Raw genomic sequence first — 17,135 nt, forward strand, 5'->3', positions numbered from 1 at the left:
GTGACCCTCCCCTTACACAACACAACCGTTAATCTATTTATCGCCTTTCTGCAATATCATGTGAAAAGTGTTTCACGTGGATAGAGAATGCGACTGTCTTTAAATTAATATTAAAAAAAAAGATGCAGCCTTTCATCTCAGCTGGGGGGAAGCAAATCTCTCAGGACCAGCGAGGTCCGCTGCATCTGAAGGGATCTCGGTCGACTCTTTATGAAGGAGAGGTAAATAAATATGAGAGGGTGCTGAAAATATAACTAGCAGTTAATCTATTTTTGTATTTCTCAAGGAAGAAAAAAAAGTTCATGAAATATTTATACCTTACAACTGTTTTTGAGGTCTGCTGTATGTGCCCTGTCTCGGAGATTCAAATCCAGATCTATCCTGTATGACAGGGATACATAATTTATGCGTTTTACCGCAGATGACCTTCTGTTTATTTATTTCTTTCCTCGGGAGCGAGTAAGGGACAAGCCTGAGTCCCATCTGAGTGGTTTCAGTGGCTCTGTCTTCGTTAAGCGCTGACAGCCTTGAGCTGGGAAGGAAGACAAGCCCAATAATGTGAGTGATAGACGCTGTCAGCAGACCGAACCCTTCAGCCATTGCTTTGTCTGTGAGATTCCAAAGACGTCCGGGAAAGTCTGCCCGCGTGTTATTTGGAAACTGTCCTTTCTTTGACCCAAGAACAAAGGCGTGTGTGGCCCACAAGACGTTTTTCTTTTAATTATGCCTATAACCTGCTTCCCTGTTGCAACCAGAGCATCGTTAAAGGTCAACACTATTTCTAAACTCACTGCTAATGGTAAAAGATACATTCAGACTCCGTGATAATGGTTAACAATACAACTAGAACCATTGCTAATTGTCAAAACTACAACTAACCTCAGTGCTACTGGTTCACATAGTTCACATTACAGCCAACCTCACTGTTCATGGTCAACACTATTACCATGCTCACTGCAAATGGTTAATGATGAAGCTACACTCGAAGTCAATGGTCAACACTAAGGTCATGCTTACTGCTAATTGTCAACCATGTAGCTATGCTCTATGCTAATGGTCAACACTATGGCAAGCTCATTGCTATCGATCAGTGATGTAGCTATGTTCAATGCTAATGGTCAACAAGATGGCCATGCTCACTGCTAACGGTCAACGATGTAGCTACATTCAATGCTAATGGCGAACACCATAGTCAGGATCCTTTCTGATGGACAAAATTGCAGCTCGTAATACTTTTGTCCATTAGCAAAGATACTCTGCTACATAGAAACACATGAAATCACACGCTATCCATCTTCCATAACGGCTTGTCCAATACAGAAGACCTTCTAGATGGGATAACACTGTCCATATTATTCTTTCAAATATTTTTATCACCCATTTATGTGAAGTTGATGCAAAGTGGGAGCTGTCCTAGCTGAGTTATCGGTAAAATAGTTACTGGTCAATATCATGAGATGTTGAGAACATTATGATGCTGAGGAATGAAGCCTTTTTCTGTGGCATAAAGAAATGTGGCGTAAAAGTGGAACATCGATAGATTATCACTATGGCGTTAAGCCCCACCGTGTCACGTCCCGATCTTGCCGCTCCTCCTGTGTGCCACGCCCCCTTGTTAACCACATGTGGAATCCCCATGTTACCAGCTGTTCCTAGTCATGTCTGATTAAGTTTCTGTATTTAAATGCTTCCCTGTTAGTCTTTCCCCAGTCCTGTCATTAACGTTTTGGATTGCTAGTGTCTTTGTGTGATTCTTCGATTAAATCCTGAGTTTTACCCTAACTTCTGGACTCCGGCCGGTGCTTCCCTTCACACCGCTTTAGGCTGACCGCCGTTTCACCAAAGTCGCGACTGTATCCAGAGCCCCAGTGTCCCGGAATAAACTGGACATATCGATTAGCCCCGTCGCAATAAAATCAAACCCGTTATACTGCGAATTCAGCATTTGCTGCAGAACTGAGGTGAGCAGAAAAGGAAAAAGGAAAAAAGGAGGGAGGCCTTAAATCCATTATCTCTCTGGAACAAAATAAAAGGGATCTGTCACCAGGCGATGTTGAATAATCAAGCTTAATCTAATATCTCTGCATAAAATTGAGTGTTTTTCCCGTTCTATTTTTGAGACTTGCACTGTTGTGCGTTTCTGAGTAATTGATTCACTGAGCATATAAAGTTGTTTTTTTCCCCCCCTTTCCATTCATAGTAAAACCTGCTGCGATGCTGCGTCTGGCAGGACGGCGAGCTCAAAGGCCCCCGGGTGGGTGGGCAATGCACGTCTCCGGAGCGATCAGCCGCTTCCCACTCCGCCTTTTGTCCTGCAAGCTGGGGGAAATGTCGTCACAAGCTTCGTAAATAAGTCACCGTCACATTACGACCTTTTCTCGCTCCACCAAATTACCCTATTGGCAAAGACGGGGACCGAACCCCGCTGCATAATTGCCTCTTTCAAACGGCAAAGGGAGATAAAAGACTAATATTTTATTTGGTTTTTGAAAAGCGCTGCTATGGTGAACTGCACACACCCGGATTTGGAGGTGAACAGGAATTGTGGAAATGGCACCGGCTTTGCTGACGATTGATTGGTCGTAAAGCAAGGCTTGCCTTTGAGAATCTCAGCACATTACCTGCAGTGGTATATTATTTTCTTGACAACAACAATAAAATGAGCCCCCCCCCCCCAGCATTACATTGCTGTTAGGCTGCACACAGGGAGATCAGTACACAATGTTGCCCCCCTCCACCCATCCCGTCGTCAGGATTACAAGTGCCTCTCCCATTTCTGGCCCCTGGGGGGCGTCATCATCGCTGATCGATTCACAGTGACCGGCTCTGGATCTATGTGGGGCCCACATGTCGCCTCGTTGGGGGTCCCCGGTGGCGTGTGGGTGGCGGTGCAGATGGGAGGGGTGGACACAGAGGGCTCATTGATTGGCCAGCCCCAGAACTGGCTATCGCTTACCACCGAGGCCACGTCACGGAACAAGCCAGCCTCTCCCTCGCTTCTCTTCCCCCAGTCAGAGATCTCCACTCATTGATTTTGTTCCCCCCTCCCTCCTTGTCTTTCGGCTGTGGTTCCTCTACGGTTTCACCGCCTGTGTGCCGCCGGGGTGACGGCAGACGCCAGGCCCGCCTGTCCCACCCCCTCCTGATATCCTGTGCTCCCCGAGTCCTTTTCAGGGATCCAGAACAATTCGCACTTTCCTATATTGCCTCCCTGTTCATCTTCAGATACCATTTATCACCCCTGCTCACTTGCTAATTTTAAGTTTTATGACACAGTTTTGTGTTGTTTTTATATTGTTTTTTTGTGTTAGTTATTTTGCGTTATTTATTTCCCACATTACTCGTTGTTCCGTCGCCCTTGATGACTGGCACTGCTGTTCACTGCTGGTTTTTTCTTTGATGCACCATTAACTGACAGCCGGCTGCAGTCATGTGACCAAACACATCACCGTTCAAACTACATATGACAATAAACTCCTGCTTACTTGACACACATCATTTTGTATTTAATTTGCCGTGCAATAAAACGTCTGTGGCGGTAAATATCACAGGTGCGTTTTAACAGTTCCCCTCCTGGGATTTCAACTCTTGTCTTGTCACTGTTTACTATGAGGGCGGTTTGAAAAGGCTCGTACGTACTTAACAAGGCAGTAATTGTAGGGTCCATCCTTTCTGGGCAGATGGGCAACATAAGCGGGAATATGAGCATAAATCCCTTTGCGTCCTTTTCAACTAAGGTGTGAAATTATGTGAATAACCTGTGCGAATGTGCAGAGTGATTCGGCGAATTGCCTTAATCAAAGGCAGCATTCTAGAATATTAGTGTTATCTGGGCTCTCAGAAGACTGATTAACCTTCTCCCACTGGTGGAATATAAATGCACTTTTTAATGACTATCAAGTGAGTCATTGTCATGTAAATTGACATAATGACATAATTGACATGGTGAATTAATTGGTTCGGCGTATAATACATGCAACTGGGTATTACTTGTGATGGTCGTGAGTGACGGATTATTTCGTGTGGGGTTGGTAATGCCCTGTTAACGTGGGCACACCTGGGACGGCTCAGCTTTTGCTCACCTTTTCTGCAGAGGACGGCGATGACAGAGACTGACACGCACTTCAGGACTCCACAGCGGCAATTAAGCCCCCGAATGAGATTCGGGAATTATTCAGATTTGACACCAACAGACCTGCTTTTGACTCGAAGGCCTGAAGTGAGGAAAGACGTGCCATATCTCTGTCAGCCTGACTCTGAGGTCATCTTGTACATTCTTAATCTGCCTTTCAGATTCACCATTAGTAATTCTGTTCTGGAATCTGTTCACATATGTGTTGTGTATCTACACTGCATTATGTATTGCAATATATTGCATCTGTAGATAGATAGATAGATAGATAGATAGATAGATAGATAGACAGATAGATAGACAGATAGATAGACAGATAGACAGATAGATAGATAGATAGATAGATAGATAGATAGATAGATAGATAGATAGATAGATAGATAGATAGATAGATAGATTTTATTAATCTCCAAGGGACTGTGACAATTTGAAATAGTGCAATTAGAAGACAAATAGGGCAATTATATTCAATTATATTCAATTTATATCAATCAATACAGGGCTAGAGGAGAGAAAGATACATGCGGTTGGCATAGAGAATGTTTTACCCTATAATGCTGCAAAGTGCCAGAGAACACAGTGTAGCAATGTGAATACCAGCTTGGGAGGGCAGCATGCTTGCCCAGTGGATCCCTTTAATGTATGTATTGGTAATAAGGACACTTGCATTTGTCCTTCAGTGTTATGAAATCCCAGGTAAAATGATCCCGGAAGTTTGGAACGGATCTCAGCATGGGGTCATTCACGAAAGCTCATGCACAGACAGGGGAAGGGCAGGGCACTCGCTCCGGCAGCCGTCCCTGCACCCCCGCCTTTTCAATATGCATATTTACTGCTGACGGGGACGGGTCAGGGCAGCAACGCTCGGTGGCAGTGCAACGGTGTCACTTTTAAACGCCGACTTCCTTCACTAAGTGCCACGAATGCTGTGCCAAAGTGCGGGCCTATCGCAGCGAAGGAGGCCACGGGACAGAACCATGTGATCGAGGAATGGGGGGGGGGGGGGGATGAAGTAGGAGGTTGGTAGAAAACAAAACACTACAGACGCAACGTTTCGCCCTTGTGTGGGACAGTACTGTGCTACCAGGGCCTATACTGTGTACATGGTGGTCGGTGGGAGCGACTGATGCAACTCGTTGTGGTCACCTGACTTGTCCTCCCAGGATGGATGTCCCCCCCAACCCCCCCCAACCCCCCCCCCCCCCAAAGCCAGTTGCACACAGGGATGAGATTTCAGATTATTCCCTGTCACAATGCAGTGTGACTAATAGGCATTATACACCGAAACATATTGTGGCTCTTCGACTGGCTCCTTACTAAGTGTGCGCCTCTGTACCTACCCCGCCCCCCCCACATTGTAACCCCCCACCCCCACTGCCACCACGTCCTCCAGGCCAAGTTCACAGTGTGAAGCCCACACAGCCAGGTCGGGATCTGGGCTGTTATGTAAATGGTCAGATCGTCCGGGAATCGCCTGAATAATGCATCGGCTTTGCAAAAAGCAAGGTGCTCTCTGTTGCCCACAGCTGTGAACGGCACACACACACACACACACACACACGCACCGACGGGGCCCAGATGAGCCCCAATCCTGGGGGAGAACGAGGCACCACAAGACACACCTTTAGGGACTTAAAACATCTCCTCTTTTCAGCTTGTTTGAGCAGAAATGTCCTGCCTTGCCAACTAGAATAGAATGTCTTTTGTTGTCATTGTACAGGTGAGATCAAGTACAAGGAAATTCAATCTTCACATACACCATCTTGCTCTCCTATTAGATACACACAGGGGAGAGGGAAGCTTGGGGTCAGACATTTATCCAGCTCGCCTAGAGGAGTTTTTGGGGTTGAGGGCCTTGTTCAAGGGCTCCACAGAGATTCAGTCATTCTGCTGGCCACAGGATTTAAACCGCCGACCTTCCGGTCATGGGAATCCTAGCCTACGCAGTACCCCAGTAAGTGCTGCCAGAAATATCTAATTATATGTTTAACTATTTTTAAGAAGTGCACATTAAAAGCCTTTGGTATAATGCAACAAGGGCGAATCACGTCCAGCAGGGGGTATACAGGGGCGGGGCTACAGGGACACTGGCCCCAGCTGAAAGCTGATTGGCCCCTGGAGTGCCCCCTCCCCTGTCACTCACTGACTCAAAACGTATCATTGGCTAGTGATAAGGTTGACCCCTCTGCAAGAATTACTGCCCCTCTTATGCCCCCACCTTAAAAAAATCCTAGAATATCCCCTGCTGTGCAGGACAAAAGCCGCATAGATCTTGCCCTGTCCTGCAGTGACTATCTGCTTTTAAAAGTCAGCAGTTCTTGGACGCTGGCATCTCTGGTCGGCTGTGTTCCTCCGTGGGAAGCGGATACCACTGGGGAAGCATATGCTCACTCTTGTGATGCGTTCTCACAAACACGTTTATAAATATTATTTTTTGTTTCGCACCCCGGGAGTTCATTTTGCTCAACAGGTCTGCTGGGCTCGTCTCCGACGCCTGCTCTATTGGACGAGGCGTCCCTCTGCCGCGAAAAATAAGATAATCAACCAAAGGAAACAGAATGGTGTCCAGATGTTAGCACTGCTTGGCTAATTCCGGAAGGTGGTCACAGCTAGGACCTCCGGCGGCGTGTCAGTATCCTCACAGCCTATTTCACAGTGACACCAGAGGTCACCACGACGTCCACCGGAGAAAGAACGCAGTCCGACTTACCCCAGGGGAGTTGTTTTTTAAAGCTGCAGTTTAGAGCTCTACCTGGATCTGAGATGCACCTCCATTTGGCTCTCAAACCTCACCGGCCTGTAATACACACTAACTAAGCCTGGTAATTGGCTAGTGAGTTGAATAAGGTGTGTTTGGATTGGGAAATCTGCTCAGCTGTTGCAGACTGACCCTCTGAGACTGGAATTGGGGGAACTGTGCTGTAATCTGTGCTGTTGTTTTGAGATGGAGGGAGGGAGGGAGGGATTAAGATTTGTCAATCACATGTCACAAGGTCGGCACTCCCTCCACATGCTATGTGACTCTCTGTCGGATGTGTGGATGTGTGTGTGACGCACTGGGCTTGGCAGTGAGCATTTGGGGGGACCTCAAACCCTACGCAGGTGTGTGGTGAGTCTGCCAAAAGCCCAAACCCCTCTAACTGAGTGTGAAAGACAAGATTATTAACATTTACATACCTGAGTACTTTCAAGCCTCCAGGATGGAAAGGATTTATTGCACCAAAGCTTCCATCCTATACTTTGTTTGAGTAGTTTGCGTTGTAGTTTTAAATCATTGTAGTTTAGCACTAGGTTAAAGTAGTTTCAAACAGAACCTCCATTGTGGGGGTGTCAGTGAACATCTCAACTCTATTTCAAACAGGAGATTTGCCTGGAATCTTCCCTAAGCCAATTAAAGTGCAAGGACGTCTTGCTCCAGTGTCCGAATAAAGATGTCCAACCCTGTGATAGGGCACATACCCGGAGAGGAGCTCTAAAATCCACAGTTTCACCTAGCAGGCCTCAGCTGACCCCTCTGGTGTGGCCCTCCTCCCCCTACGCATGGGACCTCTGGGCCTCTACAACGGTGCCATCCAGCGAGCGCAAGCCCATGTTGGTACCTCTCTCAGACTTGGAGGGGGTGGCGCAATATATATGCTAATGTAGTTTGAATCTGCAGATGAGGATGATTATATTTGGATGAGTCAGATGTAGAACAGGCAGGGGGACATTTCATAAACCCTGATGCAGCTGTCTCACTGCTGGTCACAGGAGCTGGTCATCAAAAAGGGTTTCAACCACTGGGGGACACCTGGGGCTTATACTCTGACCTACAAGCCTGTAAACCCAACACTGGAAAGCGTCACCACCGTGTACAGCCTGCTTTGGTCTGTCTCCTTGTTGTAAACATGACAGGGCAGCCAGATCATCCCTCTCCTCTGATCAGCTTTCTGCATTTTTTCCGCACCAAGGCTGACTGAGCGGCCGGCCTCGCCACGTATTGTGACAATATCCGGCCAGGGTGCTTCTGAAAACCCCTTATTTTCTTCCCTCACTGCAGATTGTCAGCTCAGTTTCTGGGCCATTCGAAGCAGACCCGGCCCAACGCACTGAAACCTTTTAACTGCCTCCTCTAATTCGTAGCCGTTTCCGCAGCAACAGCCTCGTCGGGGAAAAGTCTTCGGTGACTCAACACAGATCTCTGAGACTCGGAGAGCGATATACAAGAATCCGCAGGGAGCGCCGAGCCATTATCTTGTTTTGCAATTTGTTGGATGCAGATGTTGCAACAGTGGACACGGTAGCCGTCACCCTCACCGCTCGGCCGAAGGAAGACACAAGGCGGCAGGATCTTGCATTTCTACCTCGAGCCTCGCTGAGATACTTCTGAAAGCTAGCAGGGAGTGTGTGAACTTCGTGGCCTTTGCTGTCAGCCTTCACAGAGCTCCTGGTGGACACAAGAAGGTTCCAGATACCCCAGAGCACATGGCCTGTCACCTCTTCTTCAGCATTTCAAAACCTGGCCCTTTGCTGTTCTCAGAACCCATCCTCAGCCAGCTCCTTGGCCAATGCAATGATGGGTGCTTCACTGCTACATTTGCCTTGTTGCTTTTATTATTGACCCACTGACTGAAAAAAAAAGTCCTTTATTGACTTTTTGCAAAAATTAATCACCCACAATGTAACAATAAACAAATTAATAAAAGTTGGCTATAGGGGAAAACAACGTCAATTGAGAAAAATCAAGCCTGCGTGAAGGCTGGAGGGGATTATTCTTTAATCTGGCTCAGCACAGGCTTCTGTACCCTGATCAATCTTTTTTAAAAGGCCCCAGTATTGACTCATAGAAGTGACTATTGTGCAGCCGTTCATTTATTTGCTGGCTATGCAATTGGTTAAAGAATGACAACTTTCCAATTAGTCCCCTAAATAGCTGTATCCATTTAGCTAATTGCCTAATATCGGCGAATTTCCGTTTAACCTCCACGTTGCATGTAGATGAGAAGATACCCAGTCACCGGCCATAAAGCCCGCCCACTCCTAGTGTCCACACCTATGAGATTACGGTCCACCTTCGCCGGCTAATCGTCTACAACATCAGGGTAGCAATTCATGCAGGGGCATATACAGGACCGAGCCAGCGCTGGAAGCTGATTGGTCCTTGGAATGCATCTTCCCCTGTCACTCACTGATTAAAAATATATGATTAGCTGATGACAAAGTTGGGTCCTCTGCATGAATTATGGTCCCTGGACAAACTGAATTCATGGCAATTGGCCTCTGAGCTCATCAGCCCTTCATGTTAATATAAAAATCTAGTAAAGTCCATTCTGCTGCATGACATTTTTCTATATGCTCATATCTGTGCGAATGAGGGAATTTGCCTTTCAAGACCATTTTCCCAAGTGCTAATTTACTCAGCCAATGACATACATTTGTTTCTGAATTTTCTCCGCCAGTACCATGCATTTCCACTTGAAGAGGAAAGTGGGACAGTATAGATTCCGGATTAACACGCCGCATGTGGAAAGGGCACGGTAAAGGTTACTGTATACAGCACTGTGATTTAAAGGCACGTTTGGAGAAATGCTGAGTTGGAGGTGCAGTTAGTCTGGGAGATTTGATCTTGGCCAGTATGCAGTTAAAGTGTGCCGGATATCTCTGGCTACAGTGCCGCATCCTTGGAAGCTTTTCCCGCCTGTGCCTGGTCACCGACAGCTCCCTGTTCACCTTCTCAGACGTCGCACCTCTTGCGTACCTCACGCTGGCAGCTTCTGCTTAGCCGGGTTTGTCGGAGGGTCAAGGCATCACAGCGAGTCCTTTTCTCAGCGGGCGTGGCGCGCTCCCTTGTTGGGAGGGGGGGGGGGTCTCTCACACCCTCCTTGGAGGAGCCGGGGGAATGGCATGACCTCTTCTTCAGAGCGAGGCTTCTGGGAGCTCTCGTGTGATGACCATATGGCACGCCTTGGGGGGACCATCAGCCTCTCTTCCTTTGCTTTGGGATTGGAGGGGGAGGGGAGGGCGATGCAAGGGGAAAGAAATACGGAAATCAGGAATTGTGTGTGTGTGTGTGTGTGTGTGAGAGAGAGAGAGAGTGAGAGAGAGAGAGAGGGATGGAGAAGAGCGCACAGACTGATTACACAACGCCTCCTTCTCCACTACTACCTTAAACCCTTTGGCTGGTGGCTCCTCTTGGCCAAGTCCTGTGCATAAAAAGCATGAGTAATCATCAGCGAGGAAAACTACAGGCATCTCGTTAAGGTTCAGTGTTTCCCCTGCTGTTCTGGGGGGCTGGGAGGTGGGGGGGTTTGCGGGCTGCCAGGACCCATTTTAAAAATGCCGGTGATGTAGTCCATTCTGAAAAAAGCAGAAATCCCGGTGGGCCGTAGAGCTGGTTGGCTTCCTTATCTCTGAGACCGCGATAAGGGTATGGATCAGTCCTCCGCGGATTTACTTTAATGCGACTAACAAAGGGGGGCCTCTCTCACTCAAGACATGCATTTTTGGACTGCCCATCTGCCCCCCCCTCCCCTTACCCGCCGCCTTCCCAGAAACGCCCTCCTTGGGCTCGTTGTCCTGCCGGCCATGCCCCGATGGTGCAGGAACTTCATCCGATGAACATATGTGGACCATCCGGAATGCCGGACACGTTCCAGATGATTAATGCGTAACTCAGCTGTGCACTTGTGTCACCAAAAGGAATAAATATACACTGATTACTGCTCGTAACAAGTAACGATGATTATCAGAGGAGATTATTAACCAGCAGATCATCGCTGCTTACCCTTGCATTTACACTCGCACACAAAGCTCCCTAAAAAAACATTTTATTATTCTTTTTAAACAGTGTCATTATCAATGGCATCGCCCATTTGCCAAACAATCTGATGCATTAGAAAACCCAGAGCGAAGTGTTTTCAGCGGTGGAAGGCTTTGGCAGGAACAATGAGTCATTGGCAAGCCGTCACAGAAGAAATTTACTCAGAAATGTTTGCCAGCTGGTACCATAATAAGCCCCTGATTTGATTTATGAACACAGTGACACTGGCTGCCACATACAGGAGAGTGTTGCTGCTCATCAGAATAATCGTCTCTGTGTTCATTAGCATGTGTTTCACTACCTTGTCAGCAAGGCCTCAACTTCGCTCAAACTTCAGATCACATGTGTTTGTTTTGCTAGTTATTCTGTGATTAAAAATATTAATTCACACATTATATTCTTTGCCCCACATGGCCGGATTTACTGTAGTTAAGGGCCTAAGTTCCAGTCACTGCTGCTGTGTTGTAATCCATCCATCCATCCATCCATCTATCCATCCATCCTTCTAATGGTGTTTGAGAGAGTTTGACATTGGATGGCTCACAACTTGCAATACATGTAAAGTTCTGTTTTTTGTAGGGATGAATGAAGCCAGATTAAATATTGAGGGGTCCATTTCCCCCCAATCCCCACTAGTTCCTACAGTCCAGCATCCATCCATCCATCCTCTTATCCAGTACACGGTTTTGTCGGGCGACACCCAGGTTGAGATGCACCTGCTCACCTCCCGTTGTTGTAAAAGAAATAACTGTAGCATAGAGTCTAGGGTTCACTTTTGTCTGAGAAAGAGAAAAGGAGTGATGGGGGGGTCCGACCTGGATCCAGCTGCACACCTTGTTGGGATTCAGGCAAATGAATGAAACATTTGGAGGCTTCCTGCACCCCCCCGGGTCATACACAAACATGCACAGGCTCACACGCGTGAACAACAGCTGTTGGTCTGACAGATGCTCTGGACAGCGAGCATCTGCATCGTCCAGTTTCAATCCCCGAACGGGCCGTCAGAAAGGCTGCACTGTTTGTTTGCGTTTTCCGAATTATAAGATCGACATATAAGCACCTATGAGGTTGGACAGATATATTTTACTTTCTGGGAAGTAAACGCTCTGCGGTTGCATTTGCCGTGGATGTGCTGAGTGCATGCTCGGTGGCTGGGGGGTTAGTCTGGATGTCTGATCTTTAATAAGAGATGAAGCTGTGTTCTGGAGATTGATGCGAGCCATTTGAAAACACCCAGACACTTTAGCTGCCTGGATCGTATTACTGCGCAGCAGAAATGGTGCCATTTTTTTCCCCGGTGATGAAATCATTAATGGGGACACGAACCATTAATTAAAGATTACAGTGAATTAAACTTCGTAAGTTTTCTCTACTTAAAAGAAATATTGCAGTGCATTGGGACATAGGATGTTAATTACTTTTATTAACTTTAAAAAAGTGGGAAAATACAGGTCTTTCTAGAAAAAAAGCATGGAATAATTATACATTCCCTGCACCACAGAAGAATATTACTGGTACCTGTTGTTTGCAAAGGTCATTGGATCAAACTTTATAGAGCAATAACATACATTATGGAGACAATATCAAAAAAGCATGTTCCAGATGTATGGTAAATACCATGATGCACATATGTGGACATGTCATACAAGCATTTTACATACAGTATACTGTATGTGGATATGTCACAATGTGAAGATGTCAGGTAAGTGTGTCACACATACACAGGAATGTCAGGTAAGTGTGTCACACATACACAGAAATGTCAGGTAAGTGTGTCACACATACACAGAAATGTCAGGTAAGTGTGTCACATATACACAGGAATATCAGGTAAGTGTGTCACACATACACAGGAATGTCAGGTAAGTGTGTCACACATACACAGGAATGTCAGGTAAGTGTGTCACACATACACAGAAATGTCAGGTAAGTGTGTCACACATACACAGAAATGTCAGGTAAGTGTGTCACACATACACAGGAATGTCAGGTAAGTGTGTCACATATACACAGGAATGTCAGGTAAGTGTGTCACACATACACAGAAATGTCAGGTAAGTGTGTCACACATACACAGGAATGTCAGGTAAGTGTGTCACACATACAGACAGATGTCACATGTATTACACAAACACAGGACTGTCACGTCTCTGCTGTCACTATTTCCTTCTGCTGGCCTTACTCTGTTCCTAAGGATCAGTTTAAACCTTGCGTTGCTTAGTTACAGAGTATCATTGTTCCTTTGTGCACTCTCCCTCCTGATGCTGGGATATCTGGGAGAGGACCTTAAGCATTTAGGGACTGAACCCACAGCATGGGTTACTCTAAATCACATGCTGGCTGAGTTTGTGTTTATTTCCATTACTCTCTCTAGTCATCACCCACACACCGTAATGTTTGACTCGATACTCCTCAGACAAAAGCAATCATGTGGCCACTGGGTCCAGCCCCGAATACCTCAGCGCTCGAGTGGCTTGGCTGCAGAATGACACTCGTGGGGAATCGCCCAGTGTTAATATCTGACGTGTTAAAGGTCGTAAATCTGACGAGCTGCTGAGGTGGGGGGTGTTGTTTATAGCGGGGAAGCACCTGATGGCAGTGAAAGGTGAAAGACGGCCAGGCGCCGCCGCGAGAGAGTCAGGCACGCCGCCGCCCTCCTCCAGGACGCCCCTCGCCGGCCGCCACGCAAGATAAAAGATGAATGAGGGAAGACGTGCGGCGCAGCTCTGCGACGTGGCCCCTGCCAGCTGCGAAAGGCAGCCCGTCTGCTCCGTACATGCTCCGTGTGTCTGGGAGAGGCTGCCGCGGCACTGTGTGTGTGCGCGCGTGTGTATTTGTGTGTGAGACAGAGAGAGAGAGAGAGGGAGAGAGAGAGAGAGAGAGAGAGGGGCTGCTGCATCCTGGTTGGCTGGGGCTCCGCGGCTGACTCAGTGGATCTGGATGGGCTGAGCGTGACAGATGCACTTCTCTTCCCGGCCCCCTGCCATTGGCTCCGCGCACTGGACCGGCAACGCGGGGCGCTCTATAACGCCATGCCTGCCTCCGCCGCGGCGGCCTCGAGCGGCACGTCCCCCCCGGCAGAGCCCTCACGCCGACAGTGCAGTGGCAGCAGCGGCGGTTTCGGCGACGGCGCTCCGGAGGAGTGAGCAGCAGCAGGAGCCGCACAGCGTGGGGGAGGTGGCCACACGGAAGCACGCGGAGCCGTCTCCTCCGCCCGCCCCGGCTCTGACTCCAGCACCGGCCCATGGCTCTGCTCGAAGGAAGGACGGAGCACCGGTGCTGACAGGGGACGTTACTCTCATCCTCCCAGCCAGGACTCCCAGCTTTATCGGGCTGGACTTCTGAACACTGCCGGACTGGGACTTCTGAGTTCTCCCCCCACTCCGTCCGTCCGGCCGGCCCGTTCCTGCACCTTCCTCCCCGGATTTCGGCCGGGACTTTCACCCCCTTGCCCCGGTACTCCAAGCCACTTCCCCATGGCGTGTTACTACATCGTCATCAGCTCCACGCACCTCAGCAATGGACACTTTCGCAACATCAAGGGAGTTTTCCGCGGCCCCCTCAGCAAGAATGGCAACAGGCACCTGGTAAGTACCGCCACCGCTACCGTGGGGGAATGAGCCTATTGGCCGGAAGGGAGAGACAGAGAAAGGGGGGATGCGGGTGGGCTTTAGAAGCACGACAATTCGAAGCTCTGTAGAAAGTTGAGCTTCTGGACCACGCGGGCGGCTTCTCCTGCAGGCACGGGGCGCGCCAAACCCCCCCCCCCCACCCACCCCGTTACTCGTGACGAGCACAGCACACACGCCTTACAGGTGGAGGGAAAGAAAGGCAGGCGGGCTTTACAGCCGGCGACCGACTCAAAAATGCCCAACAGATGGAGGAGGAGATGATTTCTAATCTCCAGGCACGCAGCCCTAAGTGATGCCTGGGGATTGGCTCTTAATCGCTCATTCGGGGGGTTTAGCCCCGCTGCAATTGTCCCCGCTTCCCGAGTGGCGGCCAGCGCCTCGTCCCCTAAACGCATCACACGTTCACACGCATAAACTGGGACGCGGAACGTATTAGAAAATAATGCGCGTGGCGGATGAGAGAAAATGCGAACGGAGTTTCCTGAGAGCTATGGCAGATTGTGCGTCTGCGTGGAGTTTGTTTGTTCTCTGGTGTATTGGGGCACAATAAAGGAGATAAGTAAACATTGAAATGGGGAGAGAGCAGCATCCCTGAGGTGTGATTTAATTAAAGTGGCACCATCCCCACAGGGTGCTTACAAACCAGTGAAGCTGTGATAAAAATGAAGGCCGTCCATCATCACCTGCTCCCCCAGCCCTAACCCTCCCAGCTGCTGCACAACACACACAGGATTTATAATTCCAAAGTATCGATATGCAGACTATAGAATATCGCTTTGGAGCTGAGATATCGTTCTTAGATGTGGGAATAGAGTCCCCCCCACCACCACCAGGGTCCTCCCCAGCACTGCTATAGCATTAGTGTTGCTTAATTCAGAGTTCCTTGATAAATGTGTCCTGCACCTACCCCAGTCTGCCTCTGGATGGCGCTCTCATGCTCCTTAAACAGCCCTGGAGCTCTGACTTTAATTACAGCCACACTGTATCTTTTGCATCTATATATGACTGCCTCTTATGGCACGAGAGCGACGAGGGGAAGGGGGGTTACTATAAGACACAGGTGCAGCCTCGCTGCCTCGAACCCTGGGCACTGCCAGCACAAAGGCCCCTCTGTAATGGTTGGGTAACAGAGACATGGCCCGGGCAGATGGGGGCAATCCCTCATCTCGAACCCCCAGCACCTCTGGCTCTCACCGGCAGCAGCAACAAGCCGGTCAGATGGCTGGATCCCGAATCAGGAGCCACCTGTTGATTAGCCAGAGGACACTGGGGCTCGGTGGTCTGGGGCTGGGCCTTGATCTGAATCTGTTATGGCACGGGTAGGGAGGTCTCTCGGTACTACTTGTGAAACCAAGGAGACCCTTTGGAACTTAAAGGTCAGGGGAACCGCAGGTGAAAGGTGGCAGATTGTCACCTCCAGTGACAGTTATCTTTCAGGCAGTTTTTGTGCTAAGTGTATAAAACTCGGGCTATCACATAGTGGGAGCAGGGGGTTGGTACGAGGCAGGGGGGGCAGCACAGAAGGCCACTCAAGTAATATCTCGCCCCCCCACAAGCAAGACACACATGTCAGAGGAAGAGCTTTAAAATGATAAAAGGAATCGGTGAATGTCCAAATTTGTCCACATAACTTGTACTGAAGCTTGTATTGATCCTGTCAGGAATGTGGATCGGCGCTCTATAGCTAAAATGAGCAGTCAGCGCCGGCTGGCTTGTGTGGGATGTTTTTTTTATCAGAAGTAAGAGCAGTTAAGAGTGCAGGTTCGAGCCGACCAGACGGCAGGCGATAAGAAAGCCGGAGGGTACTCCCCCGCATTTCTGTGGCCCGCAACCACCCGTTGGACCCCACACCCACCCGTCTCCAGCTTTGCAGCCATCCACGAGACACCGAACTGCTGTGTCGCACGGTCACCGTGCTCCAGACCACAGTACCATAATTTAAAGCTGGCCTCGTTTGACTGATTAACTCTGAGATATCCCGTTAAAGCATAACGCAGACTTAACGTCACAGTGCAACTCTATACTCTAGATCTATGTCACTTAAAAATAGCAGACAAATGATACAGATGAAAGAAAGGAAACTTTTACTATGGGACTGGTTTAAGTACTGTGCTGCAATTTGATGCAATAGCAATATAAATAGGACTTTCCTTCACATTTGCTGTTAGATCTATTATGTATGTAATTCTCAGGTGAGATCTGTGAACCTTAACGAATGTAATGTTTTTATTTTAATTAGAATTGAAACGATTTTAGATTCCTTTACAAATACCTCCATGTGTGTTATTGTAGGAGGGCACGCTGGTGGGGTTTGGGTCCAGTCTGTGCACTCAGGGGACAGGCGGCTGGGGGGGAGAGCGCCTCTCACACAGTGTCTACAGCAAAAAAAACCTCCGGTTATGAAACACAGCCTGGACTATCCAGGAAATCCCCCTCCACGGTTAAGTGAAGGGAGGAGTACCAAAGAATCAGTCCATGACTATAGCCCAGAGTCTTGGGCGCTCACCGTCCCCGAATCCCCGTGACCTCCTCCGAAACAGCAGCATCTCTGATGGTTCCCCTTTAATCACGC

At 48.5% G+C, this 17,135-nt stretch overlaps 1 protein-coding gene and 1 long non-coding RNA gene across 2 annotated transcripts in view; one reads left to right on the forward strand and one right to left on the reverse strand.

Annotated features, from left to right (window-relative positions):
- The window catches only part of LOC140578721 (uncharacterized), an 86,448-nt gene that overhangs the window by 14,419 nt on the left and 54,894 nt on the right, over window positions 1–17,135 (reverse strand). The window lies entirely within an intron of this gene.
- Window positions 13,832–17,135, forward strand: part of znf804a (zinc finger protein 804A) — a 36,140-nt gene continuing 32,836 nt past the window's right edge. The window contains exon 1 of the mRNA XM_023801835.2: window positions 13,832–14,518. Within this exon, the coding sequence (XP_023657603.1) occupies window positions 14,408–14,518 (111 nt within the window). The 5' untranslated portion in view covers window positions 13,832–14,407. The remainder of the gene's footprint in view (window positions 14,519–17,135) is intronic.

Source organism: Paramormyrops kingsleyae, chromosome 16 (genome assembly GCF_048594095.1).
Source record: "Paramormyrops kingsleyae isolate MSU_618 chromosome 16, PKINGS_0.4, whole genome shotgun sequence".
In the NCBI taxonomy this organism is placed as follows: Eukaryota; Metazoa; Chordata; class Actinopteri; order Osteoglossiformes; family Mormyridae; genus Paramormyrops; species Paramormyrops kingsleyae.